Source organism: Stenella coeruleoalba (genome assembly GCF_951394435.1).
Source record: "Stenella coeruleoalba genome assembly, chromosome: 20".
Lineage (NCBI taxonomy): Eukaryota > Metazoa > Chordata > Mammalia > Artiodactyla > Delphinidae > Stenella > Stenella coeruleoalba.
Window position 1 is genome coordinate 51078878 of NC_137166.1, and position 15727 is coordinate 51094604.

The following is a 15727-nucleotide window of genomic DNA, read 5'->3' on the forward strand; positions in this document are numbered from 1 at the left end:
ATACCTTGTCTCCCTGTCTTTCCATCTCTGTGTCTCTCATTCGTATCTCTCTCTGCTCCCCGTGTCTCCCCGTCTCTGCGTCCCACCCTCCTCCGTGTCCCTCCCCGCGTGCCTGCGTGCTTAGAGGCCGCCCGGCAGGGCCCGCAGGCGATGCGCGGCGCTGGTGGCCCCCGCGGCCCTCGGGGCCCCGCTAAGATGCTGCTGCTGCTGGCGCTGGCGTGCGCCAGCCCGTTCCCGGAGGAGGTGCCGGGGCCGGGCGGGGCCGGCGGGCCTGGCGGGGGCCCCGGCGGGGCGCGACCTCTCAACGTGGCGCTCGTGTTCTCGGGGCCTGCGTACGCGACCGAGGCGGCGCGACTGGGCCCGGCCGTGGCGGCAGCCGTGCGCAGCCCGGGCCTGGACGTGCGGCCGGTGGCGCTGGTGCTCAACGGCTCGGACCCACGCAGCCTCGTGCTGCAGCTCTGCGACCTGCTGTCGGGGCTGAGGGTGCACGGCGTCGTCTTCGAGGACGACTCGCGCGCGCCCGCCGTCGCGCCCATCCTTGACTTCCTGTCGGCGCAGACTTCGCTGCCCATCGTGGCCGTGCACGGCGGCGCCGCGCTCGTGCTCACGCCCAAGGTGCGCGCAACCCGCGGGCGGGGCGGGGGCCAGAGGCTGAGGGGCGGAGCCGGGGCCCGTCGTGGGTGGGCGGGGTTGTAAGGGGGCGGGGCCAGCCCTGAGGGCCCCCATCGGGGATGCGGTGGGGACACGTGTAAGGGTCAGGTCTAAGTAAGAGGCGGGGCTGACTTGGAGGGGCGTGGTCTATAGGCGGAACGGAGTGTGCCGGGGAATCATCTAGAAGCAGGGTCTGGGGTGATCAGGCTACGGGAAGAGTTGAGAGGCTGCAAGAGAGGTGAATCAGGGGAGGGGGTGGGATCTGGGGAAGAGGCGGGGCCGGCCAGTGAGGGGCGGGGACTGGGAACGAGAAGGGACACGTTCCCTTCTGAGATGGCAGGGTCGGAGTGAGGGGTGGGCTCTGGGATCAGCGAGGGGGAGTCAGTTGAAAAGGAATGGGGTTCAGAAATGGGTGAGGGCTAGAGAGGAGGCGGGAGCCAGGAAGGCAGGAACAGGGACCAGGAAAGAGGGGTATCAGGTACTGAGGGAAAGGGAGGTCCCCGGCCAGCTGGGCATGGGGTCTAAAGGTCAACGAAGGAGGACAGAACCATCTGGTGAAAGGACGAGTATGAGAAAGAGAGGTGTCCTAAGTGAGAGGGCGAGGGAGGGGTAGAACCCTGCAGCTAGGAAGTGGGGAGAGGCCAGTCAAGGAAGGGGTGAGTCAGGGAAGGGGCGGGGCTAGCCGGTGAGAGGGGAGGCCAGGGAGGACAGGACCCCTGCTCTGTACTAAAGGGGCGGAGTCTAGAGAGGAAGACGGTCTGGGAGTGGGCTCACCCAACTGTAAGTCTTGGAAAGCAAGAATCCAGGGGGTGGTCCTGGAAAGATGAAGGCCCCCCAAAGAGGTAGCCTCAGCCAATGAGAGGTCAAAACCAGGAGCCTACAGGGAAGGCGGGGGCAGAGGCTGGAGCTGGCTGTGGCCTGGAGAGAGGCCTGCCTCCCGAGGGCACAGGAGGGGCCAGCTGGAGTGGACTTCTGATAGGGAAAGGCAGAATTTGAACAAGCCTTGTGTGCGGACTAAGAAGTGGTCAGCTAAGAGGAGGTGCCTGAGAAGGGGCGGGGCCTATTCAGAGGTGGAGCCAGTGTAACTGAGAAGTGGGACTCGCCTGAGGATGGGGCCACCTGAGTGGGTGGAGCCTAAGTCTCCACCAATTCCCTGCTGTGGGGGCCGGCGGCTTTGTGACTAGATCACTATTGGAGGCTGGGACTCGTAGTTCTCTCGTGTCCAGGGCACTCTGGGAAAGATCTCTGTCCAACTTTCTTCTTCTCTTTGGCATGGGGTTGTCCAAAGATTTGAAGGCAGATCATCTGAGAGATGAACTTATTACTTCCTGGCTGCCACCTCCTTGGCATACGGAGAGACGTGGTCCCTTGTACCTCCATTGCTGCTTAGAAATGTGTGCCCCTCTGTTTCACTGTCTGCTAGGTGCACACACATTGCCTTCTGGGAAATATAGTCCCTTTAGTGTTTCTGAATGGAAGAGTGGTCCTCACAGCTGCATCTGTGCCCCTATTGAATACTGGGAATGTGGTCCCCTGAGCACACCTCCACCTGCCAAGGGTGAGGGCCCCTCAGTGCTCTCATGGCATTCTGGGAGGCCTCATCCCCTCAGGACAACAGCCCTAACCAGTACACATTTAACCGCAGGCCCATGTCTAGGGAGAAAGTACACTTGCTTGTCTTATCGCATTACTGGAAGATTTATTGGCTGATTCTGTGCCAGGGCTGTTTTAGGTTCTGGGGAATACAGTTATGAAAGGTTAAAAAAAAAAAAAAAGACAAGGTCCCTGCTTTTACAGAGCTTGTATTTCTAATGGGGAGACAGAAAAAACAAATAACAGAGAGTTGAAATCGGTCCTGAAGGAGAGGTAATGACCGAGGACATGGCTTCAATAGATGGTGGTCAGGGGAGGCCTCCCCAAGGAGTTAAAACTGAGCTGGACCTGAGGACGGAGGAGGGGAGGAGCTGGGGAGAAAAGTGTCCCCGAGAAAGGTGACAGTGAAGGGCAAAGCCCCTGAGGCCAGAAGGAACTTGAGGTGTCTGAGGAAGAGCAAAGAGGTTGGGGTGATGGGAGATGAGGTCAGAGAGGCGACGGGGACGAGGTCATGCGGGGCCTTGTGGGCCACAGCGAGGACTTTGGCTTTGATTCTGATGTAGAATTATTGGAAGGTTTTCAACCAAGAAGGGAGGCAATCCAATTACTATTTTGAAAAGATCACTCTGGCTGCTGTCTGGAGAATGGAAGTTGCGAGAAAGGAAGTCGAGATGGGTTAGGAAGCTGTTGTCGTCTAGGCAAGAGAGTGGTAACCATGAGGGCCGTGACAGGGCCCGTAGTGAGGATTGAACAGCTGGGGTCATGTTTTGAACAGAGCCGAGAAGTCTTGGAGATGGTCTGGATATGGGCCTGAGGGCTGTCCAATAGAATTCTCTGCAATGATGAAGGTGGTCTTCATCTGCTCTGTCACATATGATAGCCACAGCCATGTGTAGCTGTTGAGCACTTGACGTGTGGTTAGTGCAACCAGGGAACTAAGCTTTATTTAACTTTAATTGATTTTAATGTGAATAGTCATGGGTGGCTAGTAGCTACCATATTGGAGAGCACAGGAGACAGTGTTTAAACCCATGGATTTGGATGAGATCACCAGGGAGAGAGGACAGAAGAGGAAACAAGGGCACCCCTATGTTTAGAAATCTGACTGAGGAAGAGAGTCCAGCAAAGGAAACAGAAAAGGAGGGGACAGGAAGGTAGGAAAAAAAGCAGAGAAGGGCAAGTCTACTCAGCAAAGCTTCCTCCAGTTGGGAGAGACTACCTTCAGCACCCTCATGGCCTGCTGGGAGATGCAGTCCCTCTCAGTGGATGCTGGGAACTGTAGTTCCCTCCCAGGATGCTGAGTGTGTCCACTACAGTAATGTTAGCTGCTGTAACAGATAAACCCCGACTTCTCAGTGGCTTAACCCAATAGAAGGTTGTTTCTCACTCATATAAAATCCAAACAGGTGTTCTTGTTCCAAACAGTCTCGCCTCCAAGCCGCGACTCAGGGACTCAGGTTCCTCCGTGTTGTGGCTCTGTAACCCCTTAGGTTTCTCCTCTGGGGCCTCTGCATCTGCCCTCAGACAGGGAAGAGTAAGGTGCATGGGGGGAGAGGTTTTCATGGATGAGCCTAGAACTCAGTCTTGTGGTTAAACATAACCCAGGTCTAGCTCTGTGCCCCAGCAAGGAAAGATGTGTTTGCCGAACGGCTAGTCAGCCTGCCATGTTGAGAGCTGTGAGCTGCCTTTGGCCGTTGGGAGCTGTGATGCCCTTATCAGTTGCTGGGAGATGAGGTCCCCTTTGGACCCCTGGGAGCTGTGAACCCTTCACTGGTCGCTGAAGGTCCCTTATTGACTGCTGGGAGCTGAGGTCTCCACGTGGGGTGGCCTGACATCTTCCTCCTCCTCCCCTGCAGGAGAAGGGTTCCACCTTCCTGCAGCTGGGCTCGTCCACAGAGCAGCAGCTTCAGGTCATCTTCGAGGTGCTGGAGGAATACGACTGGACGTCTTTTGTAGCTGTGACCACGCGTGCCCCTGGCCACCGGGCCTTCCTGTCCTACATTGAGGTGCTGACTGATGGCAGCCTGGTGGGCTGGGAGCACCGCGGGGCATTGACGCTGGACCCTGGGGCTGGCGAGGCCGTGCTGGGCGCCCAGCTCCGTAGTGTCAGTGCGCAGATCCGCCTGCTCTTCTGTGCCCGTGAGGAGGCTGAGCCGGTGTTCCGGGCAGCCGAGGAGGCTGGCCTCACTGGGCCTGGCTACGTCTGGTTCATGGTGGGGCCCCAGCTGGCTGGAGGCGGGGGCTCGGGCACCCCTGGGGAGCCCCTTCTTCTGCCAGGAGGCGCCCCACTGCCTGCCGGGCTGTTTGCAGTGCGCTCGGCAGGCTGGAGGGATGATCTGGCCCGGCGTGTGGCAGCTGGCGTGGCCGTAGTGGCCAGAGGTGCCCAGGCCCTGCTGCGTGACTATGGCTTCCTGCCTGAACTTGGCCATGACTGTCGCGCCCAAAACCGCACCCACCGAGGGGAGAGTCTACACAGGTGAGTGGGGCTGGGCTGGGAGGGCTGTGGGAAGATTCCTGAGCCTGAATACCTGGGGTACTTGTGCCTGAGTGGCCTCAAATGGGTCACGTCCCCTCTCAGAACTTCAGTCTCCTTTTCTGTAAAACGAGCGTAATTGGGTCTCCTTTCTGGGGTTAAATCAGGTGATTTGGAAAAAAGTACCTGAGATACGGTGAGTGTATTACTATATTTCATGATTCTAGGATGCGCGTTTTTGCATAGTTTAATGTCTTTGAAACCAAGACATGTCTTACAATTGATAGCCTACCAAGGTTTCATGGGCAGTGCATTTTTTTCCTTTGTGGTAGGTGAAAACTGTGACATGTCTTCTAGTTGATAGCATCTTAGATTTGGTGAAGTACCCTAGTTAGACTAGGAGTTGAACTTCAGTAACAAAAAGACCCGACAATCCAATGTCCCAAACAAGGTAGAAGTTTGTTCCTCTCTCACTTAATAATCCAGAGGTGCACGATTCAGGCTATCAGGAGACTCCATCGCTCCATGTGGTCATTCAGGGACTCAGGACCCTCCCACCTTGTTGCTCTGCCATCTCCTTTCCGCACAGTCGAAGCTGGGTTGTAGGCCATGTCTGAATTCTAGTGCGTGAAAAGGGGGAAAGTGAGGAGGTGAACAAGCCATTTCCTTTATGGCCAGTGAGGTGGAAGGGACGAGTCTTACATCCCATCGGTGAGAATGTAGTCACTGGGCCAGGACTGACTTATTGGTTGTGTGCAGATTGGCTAGACATCGATTCTGATTGGGTAGTGCCTGTGCTGCACTGATTGTTAGAGTTTGAATATCACCTGCCCATGCCCTGGGCTAGCTGCAAGGAATTTCGGGGAATGTGGGAAATGTCAATTCTAGCTGGGCAGGTGTGTGCCCAGCTGACACATGATTGTTTTAGAAGAGGAGACCAGGATTTGGTGGGAAACAGCATCTCCACCCCAGGAAGCTTTGGGAGTGAGAACTTGATGAGTTTGGTGACAGACAGTGGAAGGAGAGGACTTTAATGCTGAAATGAGGATGGACTGAGTTTGGGAAGGGGCGATGGGTGGGGAAGAAAGCCTAAGGGAGGAGAATTGAGAATTGGGGAGGTGGGGAGTTGGGAATCGGGATCCAGGGGCAAGAGGATGAGAAAAGCATCCCTTGTTCATAAATACTTACTGAGCGCCCGCTAGGAACTAGGGCTCATGCTGGGCACTGGGAACGCAGAGATGAATAAGACCATGGACTTCTCTTGAAAGAACACAGGGTCCTGTAGGGGTAGCAGACAGGGATGGGATAATGACAACACAGCATGTTATTTGCAATAATGGAGGTTGCACGGACTTTGTGGGAGCACTGGGGAGAGTACTGAAAAGCCAGGACATTTTTGGTTGCAGGAAGCAGAGTCTCATTCAAGTTTCCTCGGGGAAAGAGGGGTTTATTGGAAAGACAAACATGCACAGAAACCCAGACATCAGGAATTGAGGCCAATTCCAGCTACTCTTTCAATTCATTCTGATTCTCTCTTTCTGATCTTCTCTGCTTCTGTGTGTGTGTGTGTGTGTGTGTGTGTGTGTGTGTGTGTGTGTGTGTATCTATCTTTCTCCCTCCCCTTCTCCATCACCATCACCATCTCCATCTTCATCACCATCTTCATCTCCATCTCTATCTCTATCTCTGTCTCAGGCTTGCCACTCCCAGGGGCTGTCCAGTTCTGCTTACCCAGAATTTCTGTTCCTTCATGATACTCATCATTTCAGCCCATCCTGTCCATCACCCATGCCTCCAAATCTCACAGCTAACTTCCTTCCAGGAGAGGAATTGTGTTGGTCCCAGTCAACCTTCCAAACTAGGCTATACAAGTCATGGGTCAGGCTACGGAGTCAGGGAGGTTTCCAGGAGGAGGTGGTTTCTAAGCTGAGACCTGAAGAATAAACTGCTCTTTCATTCATCCACTCATTCATTGAAAAGCCCTTTGTCAAGAGTCTGTGGTGTGCCAAGCCCTGCTTTATGAACAGGGTATAATGTTGAACAAGGCCTCTGCTCTCACAGAGCTTACAGTCTCATAGGTGAGACAATCAGTGCACAGACAAGAAAAGAAAGGAAAAAAACATCAGCAGGTAATAACTTCTGAGATGATAATAAAGCAGGTAGGATGTATAACAAACGTCTATGGTGCTAGGTCAGGTGACGTCGTCAGGAAAGGCCTTTTCAAGTAGGTGAAATTTGGAGGTTAAAAAAAAAAAAGAGAGCTTCCCTGGTGGCGCAGTGGTTGAGAGTCCGCCTGCCGATGCAGGGGACGTGGGTTCGTGCCCCAGTCCGGGAAGATCCCACATGCCGCGGAGCGGCTGGGCCTGTGAGCCATGGCCACTGAGCCTGCGCGTCCCGAGCCTGTGCTCTGCAGCGGGAGAGGCCACAGCAGTGAGAGGCCCGCGTACAGCGGGAAAAAAAAAAAAAAAAAAAAGGATAAAGAGAAAGATCCAAGGGAATTCCCTGGAGGTCCAGTGATTAGGACTTGATGCTCTCACTGCCGAGGACCCAGGTTCCAATCCCTGGTTGGGGAACTAAAATCCCACAAGCCGCGCAGCACAGCCAGAAAAGAGAGAGAGAGAGAGAGAGAGAGAGAGTGCCAACTATCTGAAGATCTGAGTAAAGAGAGGGAGGGGAAACAGCAGGTACAAAGGCCCTGAGGCTGGAATTGCCTGAAATAAAGCCAGTGTGCCTGGAGCACAGTGGGCAAGTGGGCAGCGTATGGTGGAGTAACATGGGGCCCAGCTCAGGTAGGGCATTGAGGCCAGGTTAGGGGTTTAGATTTGATTGCAAGGGCAGTTGGGAGTCCACCAGAAATAGATAATCCAGGCAGGGGGAAGAGCGTTGGGCAAAAGACCAGAGGGGAGAAAAACCTGGGCAGGTTGATGAGACCACAATAGCTCAGGGTGGAGAATTAGGGGTTGGGAATGATGAGACTGGTTAGGTGGAGAGGCCCAGGCCGCGAGGGCCTTGAATGCCAGGTTGAGAGGCTTGGACTTTGTTCTGGGGCACTGGGGAGCCATGGGTGGGCTATGAGCAGGGGAGAGGTGGAGTCAGTTTGGGGTATAGAAAGACCTCTCCGGTGTGGGGGGGGGACAGACTGGAGGAGAAAGATTGGAGGCTGGAGGCCAAGTTGGAGGCTGGGGTAGGGGTCCAGGAGGGCTGTGGGGACAGAGAGGAGGGGATGGGGCAGAGATATCCCAGGGGCAGGAAGGACGGGGCTTGGGGACTGGTGGCCTGGGTTGGGGGAAGCGAGGAGGCAAGGATGGCAGCTGAGGGTCTGGTCCAGTGACCCGGGTGATGTGACAAGCATTCAGCGCACAGGGTGCCATTGTATAATAGAGATACCTGGGAGTCCAGAGACCTCCCGGGGCTTCTGTCCAGAAGAAGGGACACGTGAGCTGAGTCTTGAACACCTAAGAACTAGTCAGGATGAGGAGGGAGAGAATAAGGGTTTTTTTCTTTTTCTTGGGCCGTGCTGCACGGCATGTGGAACTTCCCCGTCCAGGGATCGAACCCGTACCCACTGCAGTGCAAGCGCAGAGTCTTAACCACTGGACCACCAGGGAAGTCCAAGGGTTTTTTTCTAGGCAGAGAGAAAAGCACCTACAAAAGCCTAGAGATAGAAAACCACTTGATATTTTGGGGGACACCCTGCATTCAGTATTTGTGGGGCAGAAAAAGGGTTTGGGCGGAGAGAGTTTGACGGTGGGCAGTGATCAGAGATCGGGCTGCAGAGGCAGGTGGGTCCCCTAGAGCCTCAAACCCAGGCTGAGGGTCTGGGACCTGGTCCTGGAGGCACCGAGCTGCCAAGGGAGAGTGCCTAGCAGAGGAGAGGCGCATTTGGGTTTTCCAGAACTTAGAGGAGAGATTCACACTGGGCGCTGGGGTTGGTCAGTAGACAGGGGACTTTCTCGGCCTTCAGCTGCCAAGGTGCAGTTCAGGCCCCCACGTGTCCCCTCCCTTCCTGCTGGGCAGGTACTTCATGAACATTACCTGGGATAACCGGGATTACTCCTTCAATGAGGATGGCTTCCTGGTGAACCCCTCCCTGGTGGTCATCTCCCTCACCCGAGACAGGACGTGGGAGGTGGTGAGTCCTGGCGCTGACCTCAGGCACGGGAGAGGGCCTGGATTCCTGGGTCCTGGGGAAGAAGCAATGAGGACCTAGACTCCTGGCAGAGGTGGGGGCTGAGGCCCTGCATTCCGGCCTCTGACGGAGGAAGGGGCTGGGAGCCTGGACTTCTAGGTCCTAAGGGGAAGGACTGGGAATCCAGACCCCTGGATTCTGGTAGAAGAAAGCCCAGACTCGTGGGTCTGAAGGAGGAAAGGGTTCCTGGGTCCAAGGGACAGGTGGGGGAGGACGCCCAGACTCCTGGATCTGAGGGAGAAGGAGCTGGGAGCTCGCGGCTACGAGGAAGGCAGGCCATGGAGGCCAGAACATTCTAGAAAGTCCCCCTCAGGAAGCCTGAATCCCCTGCTCTTGGCCAAGGTGGGCAGCTGGGAGCAGCAGACTCTCCGCCTCAAGTACCCGCTGTGGTCCCGCTATGGCCGCTTCCTGCAGCCAGTTGATGACACGCAGCACCTCACCGTGGCCACGCTGGAAGAGAGGCCTTTCGTCATTGTGGAGCCCGCCGACCCCATCAGTGGCACTTGCATCCGAGACTCCGTCCCCTGCCGGAGCCAGCTCAACCGCACCCACAGGTGACAGCCCCGGATCCAGAAGTTCCAGCTTCACAATTCTCTCTTGAAGCCTAGTAGTCCTAGCCCCAGCCCCCTCCTCCCTTGGGACCCAGAAAGCCGTCCAGCTTGGTGACCTTGGACAAGTCATGTAATTCCTTTGAGCCTCAGTTTCCCCAGAAAGCGATGCCCACCATAGTTTTAGCGGCTGCTCGTCCCTCCCTCCATAAGGCGCGGGGGGGGGGCGCAGGGATCCCCAACATCCCCAAGCCTGCTCGCTCCCCGCAGCCCTCCGCCGGACGCCCCCCGCCCAGAAAAGCGGTGCTGCAAGGGCTTCTGCATCGACATTCTGAAGCGGCTGGCGCACACCATCGGCTTCAGCTATGACCTCTACCTGGTCACCAACGGCAAGCACGGCAAAAAGATTGATGGTGTCTGGAACGGCATGATCGGGGAGGTGAGGTGGGCGGGGACAGGGTGGGGGCGGGACAAGACAGGTGGGGGGCGGAGTCGGGACCAGGTCAGGGCCGAGAAGCGGCTGGGTCAGGCTTCTGAGGGGGCGGGACTATGAAGGGGCGTGGCCGAAGGTGAGAAGCCTGGATTTGAAGGGGCGGGGCCACGAGGAGGACCCACCTTGACGGAGGGGCCGGGCCAGGAGGAAGGACGCTTGGGGCGGAGGAGGCGGGGCTCGGAGGGTGGAACTATTAGGAAAAGGGGGCGGGGCCTGGAGGATGGAGCCCAAAACTTTCAGAGGTTTGCTGGGGGAGGAGGATACAGCAGGAGGCCACTTCTTCCCACTCTTGTTCTCGACACTCACCTCCACCTTTCCTGCCCCATTCTGCCTGCGTCCCCCTCATCCACCCCGCCACCCTCCTAGCCCTTTCTATCATCCTGTCACTGGTCTCCTCCTGGGACCCGTCTTTGTCCTGAGCCAGCCGTGTTCCCTCACTCCCTCCCTGTCCTCACTCCCAGGTGTTCTACCAGCGCGCGGACATGGCCATTGGCTCTCTCACCATCAACGAGGAGCGGTCCGAGATAGTGGATTTCTCCGTCCCCTTCGTGGAGACAGGCATCAGCGTTATGGTGGCGCGTAGCAATGGCACTGTGTCCCCCTCGGCCTTTCTCGGTGAGCCCAGGTCCTGGAATGGCAAGGGGTGGGGTTTGGGGGCAGCTGTGTGTCCATTTCCCATCCTGCTATTGCTTGTACCAGCAGGGTGACTCTGGTGAACTGAGGGCCTCAGTTCCCTAACCTGTAAAATGGGAGAATTTCCCCCACCAGAAGCAATTTTACAATGAAGCTAAGAAAGTCTGAGCTTCAGAAGCCTTCTCCTGCACAACCCCTTCAAGGCCCTGTACCTGGTCTTGTATTCATAATTTTATTTTCTTGTTTCTTAAAGAGAACCCTCCAAATTGTATAAGCGGCAGGCCCCACAAAAACCATCTTCCCCTGTACATAAGTATGAGATGAGGAAAAGAGATGAGCATGGGCCCCATCAAACAATGTTTACTGAGCACCTACTATGTGCCAGGCTCTGGGCTGCACAGGAAACCTTGCCCTTTAAGAGCTCTCCCAGGGCCTCATGGGGGAGACAGAAAACAATCTCTTAAAGATATACATGGGCAAGATCATTTCATATGGTGGTGAATACTACGAGAAATTAAGCCGACGGAAGAAACAGAGAAGAATAGGATCGGTGTTGCTGTGGGTGGACAGGCGGGTCCCTCTGAGCAGGTGACCCGGTCCTGCATAGATCTGGCTGGAAAAGTGTCCCAAGCAGATTAACATTAAGGGCAAAGGCCCCAAGGTGGGAATGTTCGTGAACTATCGGGAGGCCTGTGTGACCAGGGGAGGGGGAAGTGAGTGATCATGGGAGAGGTAGGAGGTGAGGGCTGAGAGGGAATCAGGTGGTGGATCGAGCAGGGCCTTGGTTGCTATGGTAGGAAGGTTGGGTTTTACTTTTATTGCAGTGGCAAGGCTTTTAACTGCAGGCGGTGGTGTGAGGATATACGATCAGATTTAGGCTTTTAAGATATCCCACTAGTGGGTCTGCGGATGCAGGAGGCCCATGAGGAGGCTACTGCAGAGGTCCGTGCAGAGTGAGTTTGGGGTGCAGGATAGGAAGATGGCCAAGAGGGTGAGACAAGTAAACAGGCTTAGGATGCGGTTAGAAAGCTGGCACACAATGGGTTGGTGGCTTTGAGGTAGATTGGGTAGAGATCTCATTTACTGAGCTTGGAGAAGACAAAAGGGAAAGCGTACATCAAGCCAAGGGCAGCAGTTCACGTCCGTTCCCTCCTGCTCTCCAAAGTCTGAGCAAAGCTCCTGGGAAGGGGAAGGGCTGGGAGGAAAAGGGACAACCCTTCTCTGGTGTTTTGTTTTCTGTCTATTTTCCCAACGGTGTCTCTTGTGGCCTCCTCTTTGCACCAAGGTCTCTGCAGGGCACCCTGACAGGCACCACGTGGGGCCCCTGCTTTCAGAAAGGGAGTGACAAGGTCATGTTTATGCCCCATCACGTGGCCCAGTGGAGGCGACAGGCGTGTCCCCAGATACTGCTGTGACAATCCAGGCTGTGACCCTACTGTGACAGGGGCAGTCCTGGCCGCTTACACTTGGCCCAGGAAGGTCAAATCCCGGGTACTGATCTCAAGAAAGAGTGATTTGGGTTTGTCGTCAGTGAACTCCCGGAAGCAGTGTGAGGGGGGGATGCAGGAACTCAGGTTTGGCTGATGGACAGGTCAGGGTGGTGCCTCTGGTAGGGGAGCTATTGAGAAAGAGGCAGAGAGGATGTAGCTTGTTTGGGGAACTGTGAGTTCTGGGTGGTTAAAGCAATGGGTTCTTGAAAAAATGATCAGTCCAGAGACGAGAGTGGAAACAAGTCTGAGAGGCAGGGACTTTGTCCTGGGGGCACTGGGGAGCCACAGAAGTCTGTGAGCTGGGGAGAGGCCAGGTCATCTCTGGGTGTAGAAAGAGCTTCTAGGGCCGTGGTGGGGGGAAGGGCTGGAGAGGACAGGATGAGGAGATGGTCCAGGGGACAGGATGTGGCCTGAGCAGTGTTGGCAGAGGGAATGGAGAGGAAAGGCCGAGGTGGGGGTGGGTGGGGGCAGGAGGTGGGTGGGGGCAGGACAGGAGGATAGGGCTCGGGACTGACAGGATGCTGGTGAGGGGGAGGGAAGGAGGGAGTGAGGGTGGCAAATGCGGGAGGGAGGGTCTGGGCGGTGACTGGATGGACAGGGAACTCCCAGGGTGGGGAGGCTGGGAGTCGGTGCTGGGCTCCGTGTGGGACATGAATGGCCTGGAGGGATTGCCAGGGGGAGGTGGAGAAACAGGTCTGGGGCTCAGGAAACATAATTAGGAGATAGTTTCTATATGGTGGTTGAAATCACAGAAATGATTGAGATGATTTTCTTTGGGAGAGACTGCCCCGCCACCCCTGCCAGGGGTCTGGGTGGGCAATGAGTCTGTCCCCAAGAAGGGGGCAGAGTAGGACGGGGTCAGATCTGGGCTGTACCCTGTTCACATGTCTGTGGGCACCCAAGCCTTGGCTTAGCTGAGTCATGGCCACACACCCCCTTGCCCTTAGAGCCATACAGCCCTGCCGTGTGGGTGATGATGTTCGTCATGTGCCTCACTGTGGTCGCTGTCACCGTTTTCATCTTTGAGTACCTCAGTCCCGTCGGCTACAACCGCAGCCTGGCCACGGGCAAACGTGAGTCCCCTTCCTCCATCACCCTACCTCGGAGTGCCTGGACCACAGATAGAACTACGTTTCCCAACAGCCCCTGGGATAGAGTTGTGGTCTCCTGAGGCAACAGGGGCCTCAGGGGCCACTGGGAATGAATTGTAGTTCTTTCTGCTCCCTCATTGAGCATAAGGGATTTGGGGTCCATGTCCCCCTCCTGGCCCCCTGCAGGCCCTGGCGGCTCAACTTTCACCATTGGGAAATCCATCTGGCTGCTCTGGGCCCTGGTGTTCAATAACTCGGTGCCTGTGGAGAACCCCCGGGGGACTACCAGCAAAATCATGGTGCTGGTGTGGGCTTTCTTCGCCGTCATCTTCCTCGCCAGCTACACAGCCAACCTGGCCGCCTTCATGATCCAGGAGGAGTATGTGGATACCGTGTCTGGGCTCAGTGACCGAAAGGTATGTGTGTTTGGGGAGGGAGGGAATTGGCTGAGGTTGTAGGTGGCAGATGGCGGGGGAAGGGGGGGGGGATTCGTGGGGGGTCTGTTCCTCGAAAGAGTCCCAGAATGGTAGAATGGAATACTCTGGAGGAAAATGGTTATGTTTCACAAAGAACTATTTAAATATTCCAAGGAGAAGAGAGTATCCCCAAATATTCTAGGGGCAGGAGTGCCAAATGGAATATTCTAGATCAGTGCTTCTCAAACTGTGATGAAGGGCTAATTTTTGACATTTCTAATCCAGTGGAGACCAGTGCTTTTATAAAATATGATAGAAAGGAATTACTGGAAAAGTAAAATAAAATTTAAAACCAAGACGTGCAAAATTCCAACCCACATCTTTATTAGGTTCAACAGACGTAAAATTATTCTGTCAAATAGCTTGACTCTCTCAGTTTCTGTACTTACCTCATCACGGATCACAGTTCGTTCATGGACTGGTGGTCTGCACAGCACATTTTGAGACTAACGTGGTTAACTGGGTGTCATGACCTATTAGAAGGTTAAGGAACCAATTCAATGGATTACAACAGACCTTTTTTTTTTAATGGAATGGATTAGAATAGCATAAAAAATATGTTTGACTGCATTTTAGGTAATCAGGGTGAGTATGGTTGTATGAAACTTTTGTTTTAGTCATGTAGACACCCGACATTAGGCCAGCACACACCTATCTGGCTGGGTCTGTTGTTAAAATAGTGAACTATTTCTGAACAGATTGGGAACTGTTAGCAACTGCCCCCAGCCGATGCCATGCCAGCCCCTGCCCCAGGGACCTCTCATGATCCAGCAAGTTAAGGGTTAATGCCTGGCCCATCAGGGGCCTCTGGGACCTGTCTGGAGATTTGTTGCCTGTGTCTTTTCTGATTGGACCATGATCAGCCCATACTGGGGATTAAATATTTCATTATTACTCCTAACTGTGTGTGCGCATGTGTATGTATACATATCTGCATACATACGTACAGATAACTGCGGATGTATGTGATGGGTGAAGAGTAGTGTTTCCATGGGTCATGGCGAGCAAGTGTGAGAAACACTTCTGGACTGGGGTGTCTGCCAGTGTCCCCCAGAATGGAGCAGCTGGTTGAGGACATCTTGACCCAAATGCCCCCTGGGGGGGTGCCCTAATGACTCCCCATTCTGCCCCAGTTCCAGCGGCCCCAGGAGCAGTACCCGCCCCTGAAGTTTGGGACGGTGCCCAACGGGTCCACAGAGAAGAACATCCGCAGCAACTACCCCGACATGCACAGTTACATGGTGCGCTACAACCAGCCCCGCGTAGAGGAAGCACTCACTCAGCTCAAGGCAGGGTCAGCGCAGACTGGGGGCCGGGAGGTGGGGGGTAGGGAGTGGGGCTGCTGGGGCCCCTGAGGAGGCTTGGAGATGGCAAGGGGTCAGGGGTTGTTCATCAGCCTCAGAGGTCAGCCCGGGGTGGGTCAGCTTGGAGGGCAGAGGTCATTGAGGGTGGGAATGAACTCCCCCTTCTGGGAGTAGTAGCCTTAGGATATTTTCAGAGAGCCAGTGGTTACGAATTATGGAGCCAGACTACCAGGGTTCAGATCCTGGCTTTGTCCCTTCTTGGCTGTGTGACCTTGGGCAAGTTACTCAACCTCTCTGAGCCTCAGTTTCCTCCTTTGTAAAATGGGGATGACAAGAGAACCCACCTCATAAGTTTTTTATAAGAATTGTTATAGTTATTATTATTAGTTAATATATTATTATAGTCATTATTATTAAATTATATTATTATAGTTATTATTATTAGTTAATCCATGCAAAACACTTAGAACAGTGCCTGGCACACTGTAGGTATTTGCTGTTATTATTATTATTACTACCATCATCATCATCCTTAGATCTGAACTCACTGGAATCAATACTTGTAGAGATATATATATATATATTTTTAACATCAGTTTCCCAAATCATGGGGAAAAGTTCAGTTCTGGCCCCAAAGTGCAGTCCAAGGTTACAACAAAGCTAAGCACAATGACTGCCTCTCCCCGTCCCTCATTGATTTAGTCATTCAGCATGCATTTATTTTCTTAGCCTCAGCTCCATGCCAGGCAATGAACAAACAGATCACAATTCCTGCCCACAGCAAGC

General features: G+C 54.7%; 1 protein-coding gene across 1 annotated transcript in view; it reads left to right on the plus strand.

Annotated features, from left to right (window-relative positions):
* Positions 1-83: 83 nt before the first annotated feature.
* The window catches only part of GRIN2D (glutamate ionotropic receptor NMDA type subunit 2D), a gene marked incomplete at its 3' end in the record, with an annotated part of 27397 nt that continues 11753 nt past the window's right edge, over positions 84-15727 (plus strand). The window contains exons 1-9 of the mRNA XM_079907314.1: positions 84-615; positions 4101-4720; positions 8735-8849; positions 9249-9460; positions 9725-9893; positions 10409-10562; positions 13018-13143; positions 13348-13577; positions 14771-14931. Coding sequence (XP_079763440.1) covers positions 151-615; positions 4101-4720; positions 8735-8849; positions 9249-9460; positions 9725-9893; positions 10409-10562; positions 13018-13143; positions 13348-13577; positions 14771-14931 — 2252 coding nt within the window. The 5' untranslated portion in view covers positions 84-150. The remainder of the gene's footprint in view (positions 616-4100; positions 4721-8734; positions 8850-9248; positions 9461-9724; positions 9894-10408; positions 10563-13017; positions 13144-13347; positions 13578-14770; positions 14932-15727) is intronic.